Source organism: Narcine bancroftii, chromosome 13, assembly GCF_036971445.1.
Source record: "Narcine bancroftii isolate sNarBan1 chromosome 13, sNarBan1.hap1, whole genome shotgun sequence".
Lineage (NCBI taxonomy): Eukaryota > Metazoa > Chordata > Chondrichthyes > Torpediniformes > Narcinidae > Narcine > Narcine bancroftii.
In genome coordinates this window covers 35,866,294-35,892,762 of record NC_091481.1, presented here as the reverse complement: position 1 = coordinate 35,892,762, position 26,469 = coordinate 35,866,294, and the positions used below count along the sequence as shown (strand labels likewise).

The 26,469-nt window shown below is 44.5% G+C and overlaps 1 protein-coding gene across 2 annotated transcripts in view; it reads left to right on the top strand.

The window, feature by feature from the left end:
* Positions 1-7,692: 7,692 nt before the first annotated feature.
* The window catches only part of ube2na (ubiquitin-conjugating enzyme E2Na), a 39,138-nt gene continuing 20,361 nt past the window's right edge, over positions 7,693-26,469 (top strand). Inside the window, exons 1-2 of one of the 2 annotated variants that reach the window (XM_069910012.1) lie at positions 7,744-7,849; positions 11,788-11,931. In XM_069910012.1, the coding sequence (XP_069766113.1) occupies positions 11,860-11,931 (72 nt within the window). In that variant the 5' untranslated portion in view covers positions 7,744-7,849; positions 11,788-11,859. Of the gene's footprint in view, positions 7,850-11,787; positions 11,932-26,469 lie in introns of both variants that reach the window. The other variant, XM_069910013.1, reaches the window with a different exon arrangement.

Sequence of the window (26,469 nt, the reverse complement as noted above, 5' to 3'; positions counted from 1 at the left end):
AGTGGGAAATAGATAGCTTCCCCGTCAAGTCTGGAGTCAGGCAGGGTTACCTGCTCTCTCCTATTTGTGTGCTGTAAAGAGCCATTTACTGAATCAATCAGGTAGGACAAGGGCAGAAGAGGAGTGAGTTTGCCAGGCAGTGGAGGCACTTAGGACAAAACCTCTTTGTACATGGACAATGTCTCTGTCTTCTGTTCGGACACACAATTGTCCACAGATGATCAGCGTCTGTGTCCAATTTGAGTCTGTATCAGGCACCAGTGTAAACCAGAAGAAGAGCGAGGCAATGCTCTTCAGTAACTGGTCTGATCAATTCACCATCCCTATCACAGTAGGATCCGACAACCTAAAGGTGTTAAGGATCTAGCTTGAAGTGGCTGAAGCATGCAACAAGAATAGGATGGAGTGGATTGTAAAGGTACACCAAAAATTGGGTTGGTGGGCACAGAGTTCCTTCTCAATAACAGGGAAGAAGCTGGTCATCCACTGCGAGGTGCTCTCAGTACCACAGGTGTGCCGCAGATGTGGCCATCTCCCACACCTCTGCCCTTGCGGGCACCAGAACAATCCTCTGGTTTATATTGGGATGCAAAATGGAGAGGGTCCAAAGGGTCGCCATATACAAGTCGCCAGACAATGGGGCAAGAACATACCCCTATGTGATGATCATCCTGAGGATCACCTTTGTGTGTGGCTGCATCAAGCTGTGCGCAAAACTAAAGTACAAGGGCACCAAGTGCCGTTATGTACTGAGGTTTTTTTAATCAAAAATATACATTATTGACAATAGATTATTTACTAATGAGAAAACTGTTCAAGTTTTTTTACACTCAGGACGTCAGTCATCTCTACACATGCTCATCAGTATATAGTTAGATTTGTTCTCTCAATACTGTTACCACCACTGTCATTTCTCCCACTTCTGTTGGGTCTCAGCCATTCAGCACCTGGTAATGGGAGGACTGTGACAGTGCCCTCACATTGATTGGACTAAGCCTCAGTTTTCCCCTCAGCACATAACCCTGCAGCCTGGAATGTTCAAGTCAGCAGCGTACCCAGACCATCATCTCAGTATGCTGAAAGACCAGCAGGTTGTGGGCAAACCAAAGTGCAAGTTGATGGTCAGACTCCGTGCATCCCGGGAACAGCTCATAGATCAGAGAGTCTTCTGTCACGTTGCTGCTGGGGATAAACTGTGACAAAGCTTTCTGTATTCTTCTCCACAAACTCTTTGCTAATCTGTATTCAGCAAAGAGGTGGGCGACAGTCTTCATTCCACCGCAATCATCGCGAGGACAACGTGCATGGAGGGTGAAGTTCCGGATGTACAAGAAGGATCTAACTGGGAGAGCTCCTCTCACTGCCAGGCGGGCCAAGTCCTAGTGCTTGTTTGTAAGCCTTGGTGATGAGGCATTCCACCAGATGACCTAGATGGTCTGCTCAGGGAACTATTCCACCGGATCAATTGAGTCCTCATCTCTCAATTTCTGCAGGATCTTCCATGCTGACCACTCCCTGATGGCCCTGTGGTTTAAGGTTCTGTTTTGGAAAAACTTCTCCATGAAGGATAGGTGGTGTGGCAAAGTCCAGCTGTCTGGGACATTGTGCGACAACCGGGCCAGGCCTATCCTTCGTAACACCTGGGACAGGTAGAACCTCAGCACATAGCAGCACTTAAGTCAGCCAAAGCATATGTCCTTTGTGGAAAAGCCTTTCTAAACAAACAGTTTTGACCACAAAGCCATTAGGCAAAAGTCAGCACAGAATCTCCTGCAAAATATGAGAGAGGAGGACTCAATGAGGTAGTTTCCTGGTCATCTGGCAGAATGCCTCACCACCAATGCTCACAAACAAGCAGCAGGACTAGGCGTGGCTGGTGGTGAGAGGAGCCCTACCAGTTGGATCCTTCCTGTATAACCGGAACATCACCTACAACACACGTTGTCCCTGAAATGTCTGCGGTAGAGTGGAGACAGTTGCCCACCTCTGTTGCAGAAAGCAGATTTGGTAAGAGTGTGTGAAGAAGGATGCAAGGGTCCGTGTCACAGTTCATCCCCAGCAGCAGCGTGATAGAGGACTCTCTGTTCCTGGGGATGCACAGAGTCAAGTATCCAGAACTGCTGGAAGATCATAGAACCATAGCACATTACAGCACAGAAACAGCCTCTTCTAGTCTGTGCCGAACTATTTTTCAGCCTTGTCTCACTGATCTGCACCCATTCCATAGCACTCCATATACCTTCCAACCATGTACCTGTCCAAATTCTTCTTAAATGTTAAAATTAAGCCCACATTCACCATTTCAGCTGGCAGCTCGTTCCACACCCCCACCATTCTCTTTGTAAAGAAGCTCCGCTTAATGCTCCCCCTAAATTTTTCCCCTTTTTCCCTTAACCCGTCCTCTTGTTTGTAACTCACCTACCCTCAGTGGAAAAAGTCTACCTACATTTACTCTTGTCTATACACCTCATAATTTTAAATACCTCTATTAAATCTCCCCTCATTCTTCTACGCTCCAGGAAATATCCTAACCTGTTTAACCTTTCCCAGTGACTCAGTTCTGTAAGTCCAGACAGCATCCTAGTGAATCTTCTCTGCACTGTTTCAATCTTATTGATATGTTTCCTGTAGTTAGGTGACCAAAACTGCACACAATACTTCAAATTTGGCCTCACCAATGTCTTTCTTTGGCTTGGCTTCGCAGATGAAGATTTATGGAGGGGTAATGTCCACATCAGCTGCAGGCTCGTTTGTGGCTGACAAGTCCGATGCGGGACAGGCAGACACGGTTGCAGCGGTTGCAAGGGAAAATTGGTTGGTTGGGGTTGGGTGTTGGGTTTTTCCTCCTGTCTTTTGTCAGTGAGGTGGGCTCTGCAGTCTTCTTCAAAGGAGGTTGCTGCCCGCCAAACTGTGAGGCGCCAAGATGCATGGTTTGAGGCGATATCAGCCCACTGGCGGTGGTCAATGAGATTTCTTTAGGCAGTCCTTGTACCTTTTCTTTGGTGCACCTCTGTCACGGTAGCCAGTGGAGAGCTCGCCATATAACACGATCTTGGGGAGGCGATGGTCCTCCATTCTAGTGACGTGACCTACCCAGCGCAGTTGGATCTTCAACAGCGTGGATTCGATGCTGTCGGCCTCTGCCATCTCGAGTACTTTGATGTTAGGGATGAAGTCGCTCCAATGAATATTGAGGATGGAGCGGAGACAACGCTGGTGAAAGCGTTCTAGGAGCTGTAGGTGATGCCGGTAGAGGACCCATGATTCGGAGCCGAACAGGAGTGTGGGTATGACAATACGCTTATCTTTGTGCGGTTTTTCAGTTGGTTGTTTTTCCAGACTCTTTTGTGTAGTCTTCCAAAGGCGCTATTTGCCTTGGCGAGTCTGTTGTCTATCTCTATGTCGATCCTTGCATCTGACGAAATGGTGCAGCCGAGATAGGTAAACTGGTTGACCGTTTTGAGCTTTGTGTGCCCAATAGAGATGTGGGGGGGCTGGTAGTCATGGTGGGGAGCTGGCTGATGGAGGACCTCAGTTTTCTTCAGGCTGACTTCCAGGCCAAACATTTTGGCAGTTTCCGCAAAACAGGTCGTCAAGCGCTGAAGAGCTGGCTCTGAATGGGCAACTAAAGCGGCATCATCTGCAAAGAGTAGTTCACGGACAAGTTGCTCTTGTGGCTTGGTGTGAGCTTTCAGGCGCCTCAGATTGAAGAGACTGCCATCCGTGCGGTACCGGATGTAAACAGCGTCTTCATTGTTGAGGTCTTTCATGGCTTGGTTCAGCATCATGCTGAAGAAAATTGAAAAGGGGATTGGTGCGAGAACGCAGCCTTGCTTCACACCATTGTTTATGGAGAAGGGTCCGGAGAGCTCATTGCTGTATCTGACCCGACCCTGTTGGTTTTCGTGCAGTTGGATAACCATGTTGAGGAACTTTGGGGGGCATCCGAGGCGCTCTAGTATTTGCCAAAGCCCTTTCCTGCTCACGGTGTCGAAGGCTTTGGTGAGGTCAACAAAGGTGATGTAGAGTCCTTTGTTTTGTTCTCTGCACTTTTCTTGGAGCTGTCTGAGGGCAAAGACCATGTCAGTAGTTCCTCTGTTTGCGCGAAAGCCGCACTGTGATTCTGGGAGAACCTTCTCGACGACACTAGGTATTATTCTATTTAGGAGAATCCTAGCGAAGATTTTGCCTGCAATGGAGAGCAGCGTGATTCCCCTGCAGTCTGATTTCTCGCCTTTGTTTTTGTGCAGGGTGATGATGATGGCATCACGAAGGTCCTGAGGCAGATTTCCATGGTCCCAGCAAAGCTTGAAAATATACACTTTACCATAATATCCTAACTTGTATATTCAATACTTTCATTTATGAAGGCTAATATGCCAAAAACTCTCTTTACAACCCTATACGCCACTTTCAGGGAACTATGTATCTATATTCCCAAATTCCTTTGTTCTACTGTACTCCTCAGTGCCCCACCATTTACCGTGTATGTCCTTTCTTTGTTTGTCCTTCCAAAATGCAACACCTCACACTTGTCAGCATTAAATTCTCTCTGCTATTTCTCAGCCAATTTTTTCAGCTATGCCAGATCTCTCTACAAGCTTTGAAAACTTTCCTTGCTGTCCACAATGCCTCCAATTTTTGTGTCATCAGCAAACTTGCACATTGCAACTTCTAACATAACATGCATTTTTCACATCATCTTTCCCTCCTCCACTTCCCTATCTATCTTGATACCACAGTTCCTATCCCCTTGCAAATCTAGTTTAAAACCTATGGAGCAGCACTAGCTCAAGGATATTAGTCCCCCCTCCAGTTCAGATGCACAAACTGACCCATTGGAACAGGATTCATCTTCCCTTGAAGAGAGCCCTTCCTCCTGCATCTTTAGTCACATGTTAAGCTACATTACCTTCCTATTTCTAACCTCACTAACACATGGCAAGGGTAGCAATCCTGATATCACAATCCTGGAGGGCTTGACCTTCAACTTTATGCCTAACTCCCTGAACTCTCTTTGCAGGACCTCATCACCCTCATTTGTCCCAAAATGGCCACGACATCTAGCTGCTCACCCTTCCTCCTGAAAATGCTGTGAACACAATCTGAGATACTCATTGCTCAAAACTTGTGGGTCATTCCCTCATACGGAGAATTTGGTGCGGGAATGCAGCTGACTGGCACATTCCAGGCTGCAGGAGCACGTGCTTCGGGATGTACCAAAGCTTGGTGCAGCCGACATGAAGGCACTGTGGGGAAGTACCACAGTCTGGAGTCCTCTGTTACTGGGCATTGAGGAGCTGTCACCGAGGGAAGGCCCCTCAAACAACAGAGGGAAGGGAGAGGAGTAACGATAAACTGCCAGTTATAGTAATGTTGCTAAATATAAAATAAATGTAACAATATACAATGATGAAAATGTATGGATATTACACCATGCATGTGAAGAAATGTTGATTTTTTGTAAATAATTTATCATTAATATAGTATTTTTGTTTAAAATTGCATTTTCACAACTTGATATTGTACATTGAACTAACTGGCCTATTTATTACCTGCCTTTTCTAAACAATGGAGTTACATTTGCTGTCAGCCATCCCATTGGGAGCTGCCTACAGTCTCTTTTGTGATAACAATTGTATTGAGGTCCCCATCTTCCATCTCCTCCTTAACATTATTCTTTGGCATGTTACTTGTGAACACTGACACAATGTACACGTTCAAGGCCTCAACCATTTCTGAGTTACACATTATTAATTCACCCATCTCATCTTATAAGGCATCTATGTGTACTTTAGCTATCCTTTTTCACTGTATATATTTATGATAATCTTTTTATAATCAAGAAGAGTATGCAAAATCTATCCTTCCTTTCTTTATTGCTTTCTTGGAGTTTTTTCACTCTTTCTTAAAGCTTTCTAACTCTCCTCATTTCTCACTACTCTTGGCCACTTTCAGTGCCTGGCTGGTGATTCTCACCTTTACTGTTCTTGTTTTTAACTGAAGTATATTTTGCTTAGCACAGGAAAAAAATCTCTTTGAAAATTCTCTCCTGTCCCACCACATCACTTGTGCTCCCATTGTACATGAACTAGCTGATAGAACATAGGACAGTACATCAACAAGTTACAGAATCAATCAGCATGGATCAGGCCCTTTGGCCCAACTTACTCATACTGACCAAATCATTCCCACACAGGTCCCATCTGCTTTTGTTTGGTCCGTATCCCTCTAAACCCATCTTATCCATGTATTGATAAATTTACGTTCTTGGGAATCACTATCTTGGAGGATCTTTCCTGGACCCCACACACTACTGGCATTATGAAGAAAGCATGTCTGCACCTCTACTTCCTCAGGAGTCTGTAGAGGTTTGGTATGACATCTGAAACCCTGGAAAATTTCTACAGATGTGTAGTGGAAAGTGTGCAGACCAGCTGCATCACAGTGTGATATGGGGACACCAATACCCCTGATCCTAAAGTCCTGCTAAAGGAAGTGGACACAGCCCATGACATCATAGGAAAACCCTCCCTTCTAGCAAGAACATCTACAAGAAACATTGCCCTCTGAGTGCAGCAGGAATCATCAAGGATCCATAACACTCAGCACATGCTCTGTTCTCGCTGCTACCATCAGGCAAGAGGTATAAGTGTCACAGGTTCTGAAACAGCTGTTATCCATCCCTCTTCAACAATAAACTCAATCAGGGACTCATTTAACGACTCTTACTTTTGGACTTCATTGATTTTTTCCCCCTCTCTGTATTGCAATCAGGTTGTTTGCATTTCTTTATTTGTTTAAGTAGCTTTTTTTTGCACTAGCAATAAATGGTAATCCGGCCTCACCCGCAGGAAAAAGAATCTCAGGGTTGTATGTATATACTTTTGACAATTAATCTGTATCTGCCCATTTCTTAGATGATTCAATATTACCCGCCTCAACCATTTCCTCCGGCAGCTCATTTTATTTCCACTGGCCAACTTCCTCATACAGGTATCTATGTAATTCACCTGGAATCATAATTTCTCTCTTCCCCCACTTATACAGCCTGAGCTGCTGAATACCTCCAGAGGCACTTTCAGGTGGCCAAAATCCCCCAATGTCCCCCACCCCCCCCCCCCCACGCCGGCACCTGAATGCTAAGGGGATGACAATCAGCTGGTGAGCGCCTGACAGCCCGCGCCAGCCGCCCCACAGCGTGGGGACTGATACAGGGCTGTGGGGAGAGCGGGGCAGTGGGATCAGTGTGGGGAGATCCCGCATGGGTCGCCCCTGCGCTGACAGCCCACACCAGCTGTCCCAGCTCTGACAGCCAGCCACCTCAACCCCGGCAGCCCGAAGGGACAGGAGCCCGAGTGCGTCCCAAGGTGCCTCCCACGAAGCCGTCCCTTTCAGATGGCCACAGCACTGCGGCCTGAACGGCCATTCCACAGGCCTGAATCCGTTTCTGCAGGCGCATTCTTGGCGGAGAAGGCACCAGAAGATGCCTCAGGATTTTCAGGATCATTGCAAAATGTTTGCACTTTTACTTTCTATTTTCCGAAATGCTCGGTCGCTCTCAATTCCTCGCTGGAAATCCCCAAGAGACAGGAGCTGTTTTTGGAAAGAAGCCACATTGCATCATGGGTGTTGTAATCCCTCCAATGCGAGACGTTGAGACGGACTACATTTCCCGTGACCCCGCGCGTTCCCCGCGCATGCGGAAGAGGGGGGGGAAGGGCGTCGAGAAGAAAAGCGACGGATTGCTCGGCTTTCCTCGCAGTTTTGTGGGAAAGAGAAACGGAGGCCTGAGAGTCCGTGGACTTTGGCGATAATGGCCGGCACGCTCCCCAGGCGAATCAGCAAGGTATGGGGGTCGGAGCGGCGTTTTTAAATTAAAAAGAAATACCTGTTATCATTCGGTGAGGGATTTTTTTAAATCCCTTTCCGACGAGACCACTTCCGCTTACAGCGAGCGAAGCCCGAAGAGAGAAGCCTCATGGCGTTAACATGGCGCGGGGCCGCGCTCAGTGCTTGGGGAGGGGAGGACAGGACAGTGGGAGCCGGTGGAGCGAGTCCTGGCCGTGCGGGTAAAGGCCACCGAGAGATGGGGGCGGACTGTGCTGGCACTTGGTTTGGGGGGGGGGGGGGGGGGGTGGCCGCCTGACTCCAGGAGGAAGGCTGCGGGCTGGCGGCTGTGGCTCCAGCCCCCCCTCCCGCACATCACCTGTCCGAGGCCGGGGCTCCAGCCCCCTCCCCCCACATCACCTGTCCGAGGCCGGGGCTCCAGCCCCCTCCCCCCACATCACCTGTCCGAGGCCGGGGCTCCAGCCCCCCCCCACATCACCTGTCCGAGGCCGGGGCTCCAGCCCCCCCCCACATCACCTGTCCGAGGCCGGGGCTCCAGCCCCCTCCCCCCACATCACCTGTCCGAGGCCGGGGCTCCAGCCCCCTCCCCCCACATCACCTGTCCGAGGCCGGGGCTCCAGCCCCCCCCCCCATCACCTATCCGAGGCCGGGGCTCCAGCCTTCCCCCCTCCCCCACATCACCTGTCCGAGGCTGGGGCTCCAGCCCCCCCTCCACGTCACCTGTCCGAGGCTGGGCCTGCCCCCCCCCCCCCATCACCTGTCCGAGGCCTGGGCTCCAGCCCCCCCCCCAATCACCTGTCCGAGGCCGGGGCTCCAGCCCCCCCCCATCACCTGTCCGAGGCCTGGGCTCCAGCCCCCCCCATGTCACCTGTCCGAGGCTGGGGCTCCAGCCCGCCCCCCATGTCACCTGTCCGAGGCTGGGGCTCCAGCCCGCCCCCCATGTCACCTGTCCGAGGCCTGGGCTCCAGCCCCCCCCCATGTCACCTGTCCGAGGCCAGGTGACGTCACCGCCTGAGCAGGCCGCGAAGGGAAGGGGCCGAAGGTCGGGGGTCGGAGGCGGGGGTATTCCGAGGCCCACCTTCGCTGCGGAGCAGCTCCTTGGTGGGAGGATTGGTAAGTGAGAGCTAATGACTGCAGTGGACGAAGTGAAACGGCAGAAATGCTGGAGGGATTTGGTCGGTCTCCCAGCGTCCGTAAATGTATACATGACGGACGTTTCCTCTGCTGAGTTCTTCCAGCATTTGTGTGCCTTTGCTACAATCACAGCCACTGCAGACTTTCGTGTTTCACTGTGCAGGAGACCAACGGGTTGCAGCTTGTTCAAGCACATCGTTGCAGTGTATTTAATAGCCCGAGTTTAGATCCCAGAGGCGTAGTTGCCACTTCCAAATCTGACTGAGTGACGTTTTCCAGTGACTGGCTACTGCGTTACTGTCGTGGCTGCTGTGGAAGCTTCTGGAAATCTACGCACACCTCCACCCTTCGGATAAGGCATTTGTTTTGCCATTGGAGTTTATTGGCTCCCTGCTTTTATTTGCTCTTTAATAAAGTGGAGTATGTTCAAAGCGGGCTAATATAACTCCACAGTGATTGATTTTTAATGCAGTTTTGAGAAGTGGGTTCACAGGACAGCATTGCTGAAAGGAATTGTTGAAGGTTGTACAAGAAAAGTGCTCTATTGAATTGCAAGTAACTTCGACTAAACAGTATTTCGAATCCCCCAGAAATTATTCAGTGCGATTTGTGGAATATCTCAAATATTTGAGGAGTATTTAAACTGACAGGCTACCTAGTTAACTTATTGTTTAGTGGAGGGCTTTTTGGATGTACTTTCCCTTGTGTTTCTCATCATGAGAGAAGCCAAACTTCAGTCCGCTTACAAACGTAATAATTGATTTGCTTTATTCTTGGAATTGGATTGTAGCCATGTAACCAAAGATTAGAAGCATCTGAATAATTAAGGAGATGATCACACTGGATGTGCAGAATTCTTGCAGAATGGAGCAAGGTGGATTCAGAGATCTTTCCTCTGGCTATAGTCACAATCTTGAAAGCAGAGGTCAGCTATTCAAGACCGATTGGAAGAAACTTCTTTGGAGAAGAGTGAATCTCTGGATCTTCCTGTGCAACATGGGTATGGATGGGGCTTGGCTTTGCTGAATTAGATTCATTTGGTTTTTGGACATTGGATTTGTGCTGGAAAGTGTTGTGGAAAATGTTAGATGCAATCTTATTGATTGCCTTATTCCTGTTTTCTTGCATTTATGTTCTGAGGGATGAAGTGTTAGTGATCAATTATGCCTGAGATTCCGACAAATACAGAATATTGATTTGTTACAGCCTGTGGCGAAGATTGGTATGAAATGGTGGAAGTAACTGATATTCAATCTGGTCATGCCATAATTTCATTTTCAATGATTCATCATGTGGGATATGCAAAAGTGAAAATTGTTTTCCTTTAATCGTTTAAAGTTGAAACCCTTGGATAGATCGAGGATCCTGTTAAGACGTTAATCAGAAAAGCTAGCACAAAACACAAAAGTCTGCAGTTGCTGTGATTGTAGGGCTGGAGGTCTTGAGGTGCTTTTCTTGCTAATACCTTGAAGAAGAGCTCAGGTACAAAAAAATGGGTTATTATCTTTATTTATGGATGCGCAAGACCTGCGGAGTTCCTCCAGCCGTTTTGTGTGTTAACAGAAAAGTTAGAGCAAACAGCCTGCCAGGAATAACTCGAATGGTGATTTATTCTTCGGCATCACAATTGCAGGGCAGTTGAAGAAAGATGACATTGAATCGGAGGGAAAAATGAAAAAGTAAATATTAGAATGAGTATTGCTCATGGGGTAAGTTTGGGTAAAAAATTTGCTGAATAGGAGAAGCAATGGATAATACGGAGAAAAAGTACACTAAGGTTTAGTCGTTATGGAACTGTTCACCAGTAGCTGGAAGCTATTTGGTCCATGCCATGCCAGATTATTGGAGATTTCCTCCTTCAAACAACATGACTTTTCCCTCCACCATCAACTGCATATCCTCCATTACCCGCACATCTGCGCCCCCGCATGCAAGAAGGACAGGATTCACCTTGACCTCACCGACCACCGCACCAGCCTCCCCTTGCTGCATTCTGCAGGGATTTCTCCCTCCATGACTCCCTTGTTCACTTCTTTCTCCCCACCAATCATCCCTTTGGGACCTACCCCTGTGACCACAGGAGATGCTCTACTTGCAGCCACTCCTCCTCCCTCAGCACCATTTGGGACCCCAAACAGTCCTTCCAAGTGAAGCAACATTTCACTTGTGAATCTGCAGAAACTATCTAATTAATCTGGTCCTCTTGTTGTGGTCTCCTCTACAAGACTGGACGCAGAATGGCTTTGTTGAGTACCTCGAATCTGACTGTCTCAATAGTAGGGATCCTAATGGCCAATCATTTCAATTCTCCATCCCATTCCCTTGCTGACACTTCTGTCCATGGTCTCATGTACTGCCAGATTGAGGAACAACATCTCATCTTCTAACTGGGTACCTTCCAACCAGGTGGCGATAATATAGACTTCTCTGGCTTTCGTTAAAAATGCTCTCTCTCACACACACACACACACACACACACACACACACACACACACACACACACACACACACACACACACACACACACACACACACACACACCAACTAACACCTTTTTGTTGGTCTGGATTCCTCCCCCATTGTTTGAATTCTGAGAGTTTGGCTGAGGCCCGGAATTTCAGCAATATATCTTTCAGTGCATTTACTGCAATCACTGTGTCTGCAGCGTATCGTGTTTCCCTCTTCCATTTGGGCCATTGTTTCTCTGGCTCTTTGAAGAGCTGTCCATTTAGTTCCACACCTTATTTTCTCTATTATTGTTCACATATTCAACTTTCTTTTGAAATTTGCTTCCCATTTCAGGTTGTGCCTTCCTGATCATCAGCTAATGAACTTGGGGCATGGATAAACATGTGACTGGGATGTGGAAGCCATATGAAAACCTGGCTAAGAGATGGGGAGGTCTGGCAGCTCAACACTCCAGGGTACAGATGCTTCAGGAAAGAGGTGGGGTAAAAGAGGTGTTGCATTATTGATTAAGGAGGATAATACAGCAATGGTCAGATGACATTACAGACAGGTTGTCCGATAAGGCTGTATGGATGGAGCTGAGGAACAAGAAATGTGTGATCATCTTGTTGGGAGTGTATTACAGGCTAGCAAACAGTCAGTGGGAATTAGAGGAACAAATGTGCCAGAAGACTGCTGCCAGTTGTAGGTTATGACTGGGAAAGTTAGTGTGAAAGGTTTAGACAGGGTGGAATTTGTCAAACATGTTCATAAAAATGTCCTCTGCCAATATGTAGAGGGTTCCACAATAGAGCATTGATTGGTCTAGGCTTGGCAAATTGGGAAGGACAAATGGGTGAAATGTTTGTGGCTGAGCCTCTGGGGACCAGTGACCATTGTAACGTTTTAAGAAGGTCGTTGACAGGGCGAGACCACGAGTTAATGTGTTGAATTGGGGTAAGGTTGACTTTGAACATAGAAGACAAAACTTGCTCAAATTGATTGGAAGAGGGATGTTAGGAAAATAGGATTTTTTGAAGTGTTGACAAGAGTCCAAGACAGCTTGGATAATGAAGCAAACTCAGAATCTGGTTAAGAGCAAGCAATTATATAAGCAGCTAAGATCCAGAGTATATCTGGAGGAGTTTTGTGAACTGAGGAACCAGCTCAAAAAAGCAGGAGGGCATGAAGGAACAGGAGTTATCTCTAGCAGATAACACTAAGAGGAATCTCAAGATTTTGTAGGTACATAAAGGATAATCAGAGGAAAAAAATGTGACCCCTTGGGAATCGGTTACAGTGCCACCCATCGGGACTGGGGTTTGAATCCTGTAGTGTCTAAGAAGTTTGTACGCTCTCCCCATGTCTGCGTGGGCTTCCTCCTGGTGCTACGGTTTCCTATCGCTGTTCAAATGTACCAGGGATAATTTGGTAGCGTGGGCTTGTGGGCCAAAAGGGCCTGTTACTGTGCTGTATGTCTAAATTTAAATGCGGTCAACTGGAGAGTATTCTGAGGGAGCAGAAATGTATGTATTTGCATGGAGAAAGACTGATAATGGAGAGTCATCATAGTTTTGTAAGTGTGAGGTCAAGCCTCCCAAATCTAATTAGGTTTTTGAAGAGGTGACCAAGAAGGTTTGTGAGAGCAGATCGTAGCTGTATATATGGACTTCAGCAAGGCACTTGATTAAGTTTCTGTGCAGTAGGCTGGTTTGGAAAGTGGACAGACGAATTATTGATGGAATGAGATGTTGCCTTTTGAGAAGTTTAACAGGAGTAGGACCTACACAGTGAGTGGTGGGGATCTGCTGAATGTTGTCGTTTCGGTGCATTAAACCTTGAAAACGACATCGCAGGGAGATGGTAGTCAAAAAGACCTTTATCAGAGTACGGTGTAGATGTCATGTTACAGTTAGCCCTCATTTGGAGTATCCTGCTCAGTTTTGGTTAACCTGCTGCAAGAAAGGTATTGTTAGTCTGGAGAGGGTGCAGAGAAGATTTACAAGGGTGTTGCCAGAAGTTGGGGCCTGAACTATGAGGAAAGGTTGACCAGGCTAGGGTTTTATGGAGTTGGGTAAAATCATTAGAGGGGTGAGATCTAGTGAATAGCCTTTTGCCAAGAATTCAGGGAAAGGTAACCAGAGAACACGGGTTTAAAGTGGGGCGGGGGTGGGGGGTAAGTAAGGATTTTAATAAGACCCTGAGAGATGACTTTTTTGTGTGGAGTGGACTGCTGGAAGAGGTGGTTGAGGTAGGTGCTATTGCAGCATTTAAGAAAAGTTGAACAGATATGTGGATAGGTTTAGAGGGATATGGGCCAAATGCAGGCAGGTTGAGCCGAAGGGCCTATCTCAATGTTGTGTGTTTCGTTGGGATGACTGCAGCATCAAATTTCACTCGTCTCCATGCGCCGAAATTGAAAGGCTTACCAAAGGTTATAGATTGAGTTTTAAAAAAAGACAAGTGAGGTTTGATTGTAGCATTGCGCATGGGTTGATTGAAAATTGGTGTTGTTTACGTAGTTCGTCAGATTTGCTGAAATAGCTAACTGAAGTTATAAATGAGAAACTTCCTATTTAGCTTTTGCAACCACCACTCTTTCTTCAGACTCGATAGGCAAGTTAAAACTAGGCCCTTAGGGTTATATCAGAAAGTAATGTTCTATCAGTATTTTGAAATAACCTGGAAAGTTAAATCTGAACATATTAAAAAGTTGTTTTTGCAATGGGTAGAGAACTAAATTAACTAAATACTTGAGAAGCTGATGAGCTGATTACATGCCAGATAAAATCATAGCACTTTAATAACCATTTAATTCCTGTTGCTAAGAAACACTAATATTATGTTACCAGAATTCTTGATGGCAACTTATCACTTTTTGCAGAATAATCAGGTCATCAGATGCAAGGTGCTTGCGGTATTGCTGTAGTGGCGTAGGTATGGTCCATTCCATGCACTTCTGCCTTGTTCTCCAGAGCAGTCTTCCAGTCCATATGGGGATCCAAAATGGAAAGAATCCAAAGGGTCACCTTGTACAAGTCATCATACAAATGGCAAGGGCATACTCAACGTGGCCCTCATCCTGATGATCATCTTCATGTGTGGCTGTACCGCGAATCAAAGTACAATAGCACTACGCTGTTGTATGTTGACAGTCTCCTTGTTGCTTGTCTTGTGAAGGATGGGCCTTCGCAATACATGTTGTTGCCAAGATGACTGTGGTCTAGTGGAGACAGTCGTCCACCTCTTTTTGCAGAATGTGAAATTGTTTAGTGTGTGGAGAAGGATGTCACAGTTCATCCACAGCAACACCCTGACAGGTTTGATTTAAGTGCTGTTCCTGGCGATGCATGCAGAGACAAACATCCAGAACTATTGGAAGATCAAGAACATAATGAAAGATACCCTTTTGGTCTGCCTAAACCTTGTTGGTCTCTCAGCACATGGAACTGTCAATAAGGAAATGATGCTGACTGGCATATTCCAGGTTAAAGGGGTATGTGCAGAGTCGTGCTGAGGCTTGATTCAGCCAACATAAGGGTGCAGTAGGGAAGGACCATAGTCTAGAGTCCTTTTGTTTCTGGGATTAAGGGTCTGAGACTGGGGAAACCTCTCGAATAACAGAGAGGAGTAATGGCAAGGTGCCACAGTAGTGGTAATGGTGTAATTAGAGAATGTATGTTTTTAAAAAATTTATGAATAAAGTCTATAACAGTGGTTCTCAACTTTTTTCTTTCCACTCTTGTATCACTTTTATTCCCTATGCCATAGGTGCCCTGTGATTAGTAAGGGATTGCTTAAGGTGGTATGTGGGTGGAAAGAAAAAGTTGAAAACCACTGTTTTAATCGTACCTCATTGACTCGTCATGTGCACGGTTTCAGAACTCCAAAGGAAATGGGCCAATGACAATTATCTCAAGCAAAATATTTCAGTAACAATTGGGTCTTGAGCATTGATTCTCAACCTTATAGACAGCGCTTTCCTTATTCTAATATATCCTAATTTCAGAGTATCATCTTTCAAAGTGTGAGCTACGATATCTCAAATTTCTATCTGTTTATGTAGTTTTATGTATTTTGTATTGACTTTCATAATGATGAATAACAAAGCATTTGCAGTATAATAGTTACAAAAGGCTTTTGAAGAGATACACAAACTTTAGAGATAGAAAATGTTATTTAAAGAGATACAAAAATTCAAAGAAAAATCTCTCGTGCTCATGCTTCACATCCTGTTATGACATATTACATCATAGTCACTGGTAAACACTAAAGAGACAAGCACAAAATTAACTAAGAATCAAAACACAAGGCTTTAACCTTTTCACATGGTGTAGGGATTACTTAAAGTGGAAAAGAAAAAGGTTGAGAACTGCTGGCCTAATTTGGAGAGAAAAAAAAGTAACTAACTGCTGGCTGCAGATGTACATGTTGAAGGATGCACTGAGGCTTGGTGCAGCTAACAGGGCGCAGTGTGGAAGGATCAAGTCCTACTGCGCATTGAGCGGCTGTGATCGGAGGAGAATTCCCCCAAATAACATAGGAGATGTAGCTACAAGGGGCCACAGTTGTGCAATGGTACTACACACTAATTGGAATGAATGTAACAATGAACAGAAATGAAATATGTGAATATGACACTGTGAAAAGGCTTTGCTCAGTTTTTTCGTTTTTAAAAAAAAACCTTATTGTGAATAAAATTATTTTTGGATTTTTTTGTAGATTTATTTTTAAAACCAAAAATAGACTATTCACAATGAATTGTTTACAAATAGAAAACCTTTCAAAGTCTCTGCCCCCTATCCATGCATTTCCATCACCGTGTATTGTTTTATTCATTTTCTATTTACCAGCATTCTCATCACTGTGGTATCTTGTCATTGTTGTTTGAGGGGCTTCTGTCAAATTTTTTAAACTATCCAATTAATCCTAATATCCACCATTCGCGTCGATGCAATCACAAAGAAGGCTTACCAGCAGCTAAACTTTGTGAGGTGTCTGAGGCGGTTCAGTATTGTCACCGAAGATTTTCTACAAATGTACCATGAAGAACATTCAGGCAGGTTGCATCACTACCTTGATGAGGGTTGTTAACTCTGACTGTGACATCACAGGCACCAGACTTCACTCCATTTATATGAGGCAGTGTCTCCTCTATCCTCCAAGACCCCCACCACCCAGGCCACGCCCTCTTCACTCTGCTACCATCAGGGGAAAAAGGTACAGGAGCCTAAAGACGAGCACTCAGCGGCACAATGACAACTTTGTCCCCGCTGCCATCAGATTCCTGAATGATCAGTGAACTGCCTTACTTTTTGTGCACTAATATTTTTTATAATAATATAGGATGGTTAAAATATAAATGATGTTGCAAAACACGGAATTTCACGTCAAATTCTGATGCATCCAGTTGGTTAAAGGTTTCTGTGCTATTTTCCTTGTATATTCCATGTGGGGACAACACTTGCATGTTGGTGCTTCATCCAAAAAAAAATCCAGTCAAGAAAGGCATGCTGAACATGTAGAAATTGAACTTTTAGAAATATGCCAATCTTGTTGCTTTATTGGACACGTGGATCTTCTGTCTTTTTGCCAGAGGGTCATATAACATTTACTTGAGAGTAGCTATTAGACCCAGCATAACTAAATCTTTCTAAATATGACAACGAGAACTGCAGTGTTCAACTTGAGTCTTAACTTTCTTTGTATATTATTCTGTATAAAATAACTCCCCTGTTCTGGTATCCAAGGCCTTGTCTAATAATTGGTTTTGTTTGTTAGGCTATCTAACAAAAAAGATTTGCCTTTTTAAGCAAATGTGAATGTACATTCTAAGGTCCTTGTGCACCTCCCCTAATGGATTACTTCCTGCGTCCCTGGATCAGATTTAGTTTCTCACTTTCTTGCCCATGAAATCTGGAACTTCTTAGTCCAGTTCTTGCCATTTATAAATCTGTTTTTGTACCATCTGTCATCCATGTTTGTCCAAATTATTAGTACAGTAAAATCCCCTTTTTCTGGCACCTACATAGATCGAGGATGTACAAATTGCAATGCCTAACTAATATATCTGCATTAAGAATACATAGTTAAAAAGATGAAAGACAGTGCAAAATGTCATTGGGGAAAAAAAAATCAGTATTGAAGTCTTTAATTATTTAAAGTTCACTTTAATCAAGAAATTCCTGCAACTTACAAAATTTAAATTCTAACCCTGGTTGCTGGTTCTGTAACAGTGTTGCACTAGCCACTGCTAACCGTGCTGCCGTCATAATTAACCCCACCTCCCCCCAAATTTACAGATAAAGCCATACTAATATACTTAATACAAATAAACGCTCTTACTAGGCAAGAATAGGAAGACATTTTGAGAGAGTTGACCCAGTTGCAAGCTGCAGCCTGGATCTTTTTTTTTTTGCTAGTTTGAGTTTCAAGTTGATTGAATTCCGGATAATGTTTTTTTTACTGTGGAACCTTAGTTTTCCAGTCACAAGAAGGCATGTTGATATTGTTTTTTGATCCACCTTTGGATCCAATTTGTGACTTTTTAAGCCATCTGCCATAAAAAGTCTTGTGGTACTCAAAATTCATATAGATTGCACTAGTGCTCTGTCTTCATAATCTCTACCACACAGGTGTGATGCAGGAGGATTGGTGGGTTGGTAGTGCTGTTCCATACTGATGTCTAATCAGACAAGTGTGAGGTGTTACATTTTGGAAGGACAAACCAAGCTAGGTCATATACAGTAAATGGTAGGGCACTGAGGAGTGCAGTAGAATAAGGGGATCTGGGAATACAGATACATAATTCCCTGAAAGTGGCGTCTTGGGAAGATAAGGGTGATAGAGAGCTTTTGGCACTTTAGACAATAAATCAAACTTGAGTATAGGAGTTGGGTTGTTTGTGCAAGACATTGATGAGACCAAATTTGGTGTACTGTGTGCAGTTTTGGTCATCTAACTACAGGAAAGATGTCAATAAAGTAGAAAGAGTGCAGAGAAGATTTTCTAGAATGCTGCTGGGACTTGAGGAACTAAATTACAGGGAACTCTTTAAACCGGTTAGGACTTTATTCTCTTGAGCATAGAAGAATGAAGAGTGGTTTGCTGAAGGTATACAAAATTATGATGGGAATAAATGGATACCTCGTTCCAGCCTTCTGCCTGCTCTGGACCTTTATATTTCCAACTGCTGCTGAGACATCAACTGTATAGACTTCACCACTCCCCCTCACTTGTTCCAATCTTACTCTCTCAGAGCACCTCATCCTCCAATCTCTCCACACTAATCCCAGCCTTGCCGTTAAACCTGCAAGGATGGCACTGTTGTGGACTGGTGCAGTGATCTATATCTGGCCGAAGCCACATGACAAGTCTCAGACAGCTCTTGGTCACCATCATATCCTCCATTACTACTTCAATAGGACCCCACCAAAACTTGTCAAACCACTATTTGTAAGCTCATCACTTCCTGTCATCTCCCTAGCACTTCCTCCAACCTCATTGTTTCCCAACCTGGTGCTGCCCATTTCTACCTCTTATCCAAGATCTAGAAACCCATTTGTCCCGGCAGACTGATTGTTTCGCATGCCACAGAAGTGTATCTGCTTACTTCTTCTGTTTTGTTCTCCCGATCCAGTCCCTCCCCACCACATCTGAATACTTCACTTGTCCTCCATCATTTCCAACAACTTCCAGTTCTCTGATCTCTACTGTTTCATCTTTATCATAGACATCCAATCCCTATGCACCTCCATCCTCCATGCTAAAGCCTCAAACCCCTTTGTTTCTTTTTCCACACAGACCAAACCAGACCCCTCCACCATCTCCTTCTTCTGGTTGGCAGAACTTGTCCTTGCCCTCAATAACTTCTCCTTTGATGATCCCATTTTCTCCAAAGGTGTAGCCATGGGTACCCACAAGGGCCAATTTTGTTGGCTTTGTGGAACAATTCTTGCTACAAACATACACAGGCAAGGAACCTTAACTCTTCCTCTGCTACAGCAACAACTATTTTGGTGCTGCCTCATGCACTCATGATGAGCTTCATTGACTTTATCCAGTTTGCTGCCAAGTTCCACCCTGACCTCAAATTCACTTGGTCCTCTCGCAACACTGCATTTTCTCAATCTCTGTCTCCATCTTGGGAGCCAAACTCTTGATTGACATCTACAAATCAACCAACTTCCACAGTTTGCAAGGATTCCATTTCTTTCTCTCAATTCCTCTGTCTCAGTTGCACCTGAGCCCAGGATGAGGACTTGCATGCCAGATCATCAGAGATGTCTTCCTTCTTCAAGTAACATGGCTTTCCCTCTACCACCATCAACTTGGCACTCATCCACATTTCCTCCATTAGCTGTCCATCTATCCTGGCCCCCTCTGCACTGATGTTCAGCAAGGACAGGATTTCCCCTGGGGATTGGGTGCAGGTTGGGCAGGGGCGCTGCCTGGGGATTGGGTGCAGGTTGGGCAGGGGCGCTGCCTGGGGATTGGGTGCAGGTTGGGCAGGGGCGCTGCCTGGGGATTGGGTGCAGGTTGGGCAGGGGCGCTGCCTGGGGATTGGGTGCAGGTTGGGCAGGGTATTGGGAGCAGAGTAGTATTTCTTTCTTGGGGATTGGATGCAAATTGGGCAAGGGCACTGCTTGTCATGCTGGGTGCTAGGTATGGGCAAGTACTGCTTAGGGTCAGGAGAACCAGACACTCTGGTTTGAGCATAGGTTACTGCCTGGTGATCTGGAAGATGCTTGGAGTCTTGGCTATAGATGTTAGGTGTCTGTCTGATATACTGTGCTCACCTTTTTTAAATACAATTGATTTTGTTTAAAATGACTAATTTTTTTTAGTGGCTTGAAATTTTGTGTATAAATTTTCCAAATGGGGGCGTTCGAACAAGCGCTTGGCTCTTTTCCTTTTTTGACCTCTTTAACGTTCCTGACTATGTGATGCTATCACTAGGCACATATTCCCCTCTCTCCTTCCATGACTCCCTCATCCACTTCTCCCTCTTCACCAATTGTCCCCTTAACACCCACCCCCTGTGACTGCAGGAGATGCTTCACTTGCACCCGCTCCACCTCCTTCACCAATCAGGGCCCAAAAAACTCCTTCCAAATGAGGCAACACTTCACCTGTCAATCTGCTGGGGGCATCTACTGCATTCAGTGCTCCTGTCATCTCTACATTGGAGAGACTGGGTGTTTTCTGGGGGATCGCTTCATTGAGCACCTTCATTGCTACAATAATGTGGATCTTCCAATGGCCACCCATTGCAATTCCCTGTACCATTCCCTTGTTGACATGTTTATTCATTGTCTCATTTACTGCCAGTCTGAGACCACCCACAAATTGGAGGAACAACACCTCATCTTCCATCTGGACGCCATCCAATTAGACTGCATTAACATCGACCTCCATTTTCCATTTAAAGATCTCCCTCAATCTTCTTTCCCCTGTTTCCTTTTCCATTAGGTCTCTCTCTTTCAGAGAGTCAAAATCAATTCTCATTTTTCCTCATCATATGCAATTAATACCTTTTGTCTGTTGTTCTGGTCTCCTCCCATTCCTATTCTCCCCCTTTCTCTCTCCAGACTTTAATTGACACCTGCCTGTTTCTTTTGCTTGTATCTTGGGCTCAGACCCAAAACATCAGTTATTTATCTTTAGCTCCAATAGATGCTATGAGACCAGCTGAGTTCCTCTAGCATTTGTGTGATTTTACTAGAATCACACTGTCTGCAGACTTTTGTGTTTCACTAGAAAGAGTAAATCCAAGTAGGCTTTTTCAACTGAGGTGAGGTAAGAAGCAAATCAGAGGACATGGGTTAAGGGTGAAAGAGAAGAAATTTAGGGGGACATTAGAGGGAATTTCTTCGCATAGAGTGATGGGAATATATAACAAGCTGCCAGCTGAAGTGGTGAATGTGGGATCAATTTTAACAAAAAAATTTGAACAGTTACATAGATGGGAGGCTATGGAGGGATGTGGAATTTCGGCACAGACTAGAAGTGCCAAAGGCCTGTTTTCTGTGCTGTAATGTTCTGTGGAAGAGGTTGCCTGCAGGAAAAGAGATGACTGGCAAATGGGATAATTTAAAAAATGAGTTTGGAGTGGTTGGGGCTAGGATTGTCCTGTTTAGAGTGAAGACTTATTTGGATGTATTGGGGAGGATTGATGAGGCCAATGGACATTGTCTATGCAGACTTTATCAAGGCTTTTGTCAAGGTGCTGCTTGGTAGGCTTGTCCAGAAGGTTGGATCACAGAATCAAGGTGAGCTAGCCAATTGGACTGAAGGTGGGAATTAGAAGTTATTTTTCATTTGAAGTCTGGAGCTAGTGATGTGCCATAGATATTGGTGCTGTTTGTCATCTGTAGTAAATGACTTGGATGGCAGTGTTAACAGGATTAGGAATTTTGAAGTGGAAACCAGAATATAATGTACAGTTAAGGGTATCTAAGAATTCAGCAGAACCTAACATTAACTCAGACTTAGATAAGACAAGATAATCACTTTACCGTGTGTGTGTGTGTGGGGATTATTGTCTTATCATTTAATCAAAATTGCACAGTCTGCCTTTCAATGAAGGAAAAGATAAAATTTGGTTTTGAGTTGGAGTCCGTCAAACATCATCTCGAAATGTTCCAAATAAGAGGGAGTCATATGATGGAGTAGTAACTTGTCAGGTAAAAGCAGCCTCCACAGAGAAAGTTTTTTAAAAAAGTGACAGAAAAGTAAAGTTTAAAAATAAAACATAAAAAAAGTCATTCAATAAACAGTACAAGAAAAGCCTGAAGATGGCTCCGAAAAAAGAAAAACCCTAGTTAAGGAAGAAATTGCCCGACAACAAAGAAGGCCTTCTTGGAATCCATGAGCTGGGAGCTCTCCCGAAGAGGATGGCCCGAGCTGCAAAGCCGGTAAGCGGGCAGCTCAGGCAACGTCTCGCAAAGTGGGCTCAAACGATGGCTCGCGGAGCCAGAAAAGGAAATGCCAGCTTGCACATGTGACTCCTCGCGCACGGTTCGCCTTGTGAAAAAGGCACTGAAGAGACCGAGTTGCTGCTAACAGAACAGGAGAAACTGTGGGAGAGGCGGTGATGGAAATGGCTCATTGTTGAGTGAAGACCAGGAACAAGAAAGAGAAGCCCTAGAAGAAGCAAAAGAACTTCTGGGAAAAACGCAAGGGATAAAAATCAAGATGGTGGATAAAGAATACTTTGATAAACAAATAAAAACTTTAATGGAAACCATAATGTCTGAGTTTAAGCTATTAGAAAGACTATGCAAGAAACCGATGCCAAAATCCAAAGAATGGAGAATGTAATGACAGAAATGAAAAAGTGGAAGATAGTGATGGGTGTGGAAATGGAAGTGAATACATTAAGAGAAAAACTGGAAGATAGAGACAGAGTTTAAGAAGTCATATGACTTATTGGCCCAGAAAATTGACATTCTAGAGAATTGTAGTAGACATAATAATATAAAAGTAGTGGGCCTAAAAGGTGAAAAAGGCACAGATATAAAAGGACTCTTAAAACAATGGACTCCGCAGATTTTGGGAGTAGAAAAACTCCAAGAAGAGAGAGAAATTGAAAGAGCCCATAGGGTATTGGCGCCGAGATCGCAAACACAGCAGAAACCGCATTCTATAATGGTAAAACTACTGCGATACCCGACAAGGGAGAAAATATTGGAGGTGGGTGTTAGAAGAGTAAAAGAAGATGAGTCCATTGGAGTACAATGAAAATAAAATGTCTTCTACCCAGACATAAGATTCGATCTTTTAAAGAAGCGTGAAGAGTTCAACTTAACAAGAATTGTATTACATCATCCTGCAGTTTTGTCGATATTCTTCCCTGGCAACAAAGTAGACTGTTTTTGGACCCAGGAGAAGCCCGTCACTTTGCAGAACAATTGCCAAATAAGCAACAAGAAAAAGAGTAAGGAAAATAACAAAAGGACTGTTAAAAAATAATGTATATAAGTGGATTTAAAAGTTAATAGTTGGATTATATATATTTTTTTTTAAAGTTTTGTTTTTTTTTAGAATAACGGATTGTGATTTCTACGGGGGAGGGACGGTCTGGTGCAAAATCAGTTGACAGTTGCGGTGTATACTGCAACCCATGAAGTAAAGGGAGTTGTAGTTGTCTTGCAAGTTAGCAAAGGCAACTCATTAAGGGGGGGGGTCCTGTTTCCTACAACTCTTTTTATAGTTTTTGTTATCTTATTAATTGTGTCGCTGTGTATGAGAATCCACCTTCAGTGATCTCTGTACTATAACTCCCAGGTCCCTTTGCTCCTCTGCGTGGCTCCATGCCCTCCCCTTAACTGTATATGTCCTATTCTGGTTATTTTTACTGAAATGCAACACCTCACACTTGTCTACATTGAATTCCATCTGCCATCTTTCAGCCCACTCTTCCAGACAAACCAAATCCTTCTGCAATCCAAGAAAAATCTACCACACTATCCACCACTCCCCCTATTTTCATATCATCTGCATATTTGCTTACCCAGTTAACCTCACCCTCCTCTAAATCGTTAATATAAATGATAAACAACAAGGGACCCAGCACCGATCCCTGAGGCACACCCTCGTCACCTGACATGGTTGTCACCATGACTCTCTGCTGTCTATCTCCCAGCCACCTCTGAACCCATATCACAATCTCTCTACTAATTCCTAGTGACTGAACCTTCCTTATTAATCTTCCACGTGGAACCTTATCAAAAACTTTACTAAAATCCAAATAGATCACAACCACCGCTCTACCTTCATCCACCTTTTTTGTCACTTCCTCAAAAAACTCAACAAGGTTTGTCAAACATGACTTTCCTTTTACAAACATATGCTGGGTGCCCCTAATCAATCCCTGCCTATCCAGATATGTGTATATACCATCTCGAAGAATACCCTCCATAACCTTCCACCAACAAAGTCAAACTTACTGGCCGATAACCTTCCACCAACAAAGTCAAACTTACTGGCCGATAATTACTTGGCCTACACCTACTGCCTTTTTTTGAACAATGGAACAACATTTGCAATCCTCCAATCCTGTAATACCACCCCCTCCTCCAGTGATCTTTGAAAAATCACTGTCAATGGCCCTGCTATTTGTTCCCTGACCTCCCTTAAAATCCTGGGAAAAATTCCATCAGGAGTAGGAGACTTATCCACCTTAATTGACCCTAGAAGCTCCAAAGTTCTTGCTTTACTAATCCCTATCCTTTCCATAACTAAGCCCTTTGCTTCTCTCATCTCGTATAGCCCAATGTCCCTTTCCCTTGTGAATATGGATGAGAAAAAATTGTTCAATATTTCTCCCATCTCATACGGTTCCTGATATAGTTCACCAGTCCCATCATCCAGTCGACCTATTCTATCCTTAACCCTCCTTTTACTGTTCACATATCTGTAAAAACCATTAGGATTCACCTTTGCCTTATTAGCTATGGACGCCTCATACCTTTTTGCCTTTCTAATTTTCCCTCTTAAGGTTCTTCCTGCAATCTAAGTAATGACCATACATCTCCTCAATCCCTTGATTTTTAAATTTGGTATAGGCCTCCCTCTTGACCCGAACCAACTTCTTAAATTTCACCAGAAAACCACCACGGCTCCCTCGAACCTTTAGTCTTTCCCTTCGGCCTGACTGGAACATAAAGATTCTGTACTCAAAATCTCACCCCTAAATGCCCCCCAAATTTCCTCTACGTCATTTCCGGCAAAAAAGATCAGTCCAAACAACTCTGCAAATCCCATCTCATTTCTCCAAATCTGGCCTTCCCCCAATCGAAGACCTTCAATCCCTCTCCATCATTAAGCTAAAGCTAATGGACTCATGATCACTGGATCCGAAGTTCTCTCCAACGCTTACCTCCGTCACCTGCCCCATTGCATTCCCAAACACTAGATGTAAAACCGCTCTCCCTCTAGTTGGCATCTCAACATATTGCTGTAAAAAGCAATCCTGAACACAATGCATAAATACTAAGCCATCCTGCCCTTTTACTGACTGCGTTTCCCAATCTATGTTTGGAAAATTGAAATCCCCAACGAACACCACCCTATTTCTCCTGCACATCTCACCTATCTCCTTGCACATTTGCTCTTCTAGTTCCCTTTCCCCATTTGGAGGCCTATAACATATCCCCATATTAGTAACCTTCCCCTTCTTATTTTTCATCTCTACCCACACTGCCTCCCTTGACGAGCCCTCTGGTCTACCTTGCCTCAGCACTGCTGTAATATCCTCCCTGACAAGTAATGCCACACCTCCCCCTCTTAATCCACCAACTCTCACATCTAAAGCAGCAAAATCCTGGAACATTCAACTGCCAGTCACAACCTTCCTTCAACCACGTCTTACTAATGGCCACAACATCATAATGCCACATGTCAATCCACACCTTCAGCTCATCCAGCTTCCTTTCTATGCTCCTCGCATTAAAATAAATACATCTCAGGAATCTCCTACATCCTACCTTCTGCATATCCTCCTCTCTTCCATTCTCACAATTTTCACTACAACATCTTTTTACTACTTCCCGCTTTTCCTCCCTCAAATTATTCAAACTTGTCTCTTTCCTTAGCCTACTAACCCTCACCTTGCTGTCTGCCTAACTTGAAACCCTGTCCCCATCCATACTAGTTTAAACCCCCCTGACAGCCCTAGCAAATGCCCCTGCCAGGAGACTGGTCCCTCTGGGATTAAGATGTAACCCCTGACACTAATGACATTACCAAATAATAAAGCACCAAGTGAAGATGGATTTCCCACAATTTTACAAGGTATTAAATAATTAATTCCTCCCCTCTTAGAGGTAATGAAACAAGTGGAAGAGACCCAGAATCTGCCTGATTCTTGCAAAATGGCAATAATCTCAATAATTCCAAAAACCGGAGAGAACCCTCTGTCACTGGCTTCATATAGACCAATATCTTTAATAAATACCATCTACAAACTAATTGCAAAACTATTAGCGAATAGATTAACGGAGTGTGTACTGAAATTGAAGTTGGATCAGATGA